General features: G+C 59.3%; 1 protein-coding gene across 1 annotated transcript in view; it reads left to right on the forward strand.

Moving 5' to 3' along the window:
- NRBP1 (nuclear receptor binding protein 1) overlaps window positions 1-197 on the forward strand; it is a gene marked incomplete at both ends in the record, with an annotated part of 20,517 nt that extends 20,320 nt beyond the window's left edge. The window contains 2 exons of the mRNA XM_009870327.1: window positions 33-96; window positions 178-197. Of these exons, the coding sequence (XP_009868629.1) occupies window positions 33-96; window positions 178-197 (84 nt within the window). The remainder of the gene's footprint in view (window positions 1-32; window positions 97-177) is intronic.
- Window positions 198-204: the final 7 nt, after the last annotated feature.

The raw sequence follows: 204 nt of genomic DNA on the forward strand, positions 1-204 counted from the left end.
CGTGCCCTCGTGCTAACGTCACTGCCCGGCAGTTAACACTGCTGCTGAAACTGGAAGACAAGTTGAATCGTCACTTGAGCTGTGACCTGCAGCCCAGTAAGTACCTTCCTTCCCGTGCCGTGATGCGCGGGGGCCGGCCGTGTGCTCCTGGGACTCACACCCTTCCCTGCATTGCAGATGACAACATCCAGGAGCTGGCAGCTG

Source organism: Apaloderma vittatum, unplaced genomic scaffold (genome assembly GCF_000703405.1).
Source record: "Apaloderma vittatum isolate BGI_N311 unplaced genomic scaffold, ASM70340v1 scaffold7335, whole genome shotgun sequence".
NCBI lineage: Eukaryota > Metazoa > Chordata > Aves > Trogoniformes > Trogonidae > Apaloderma > Apaloderma vittatum.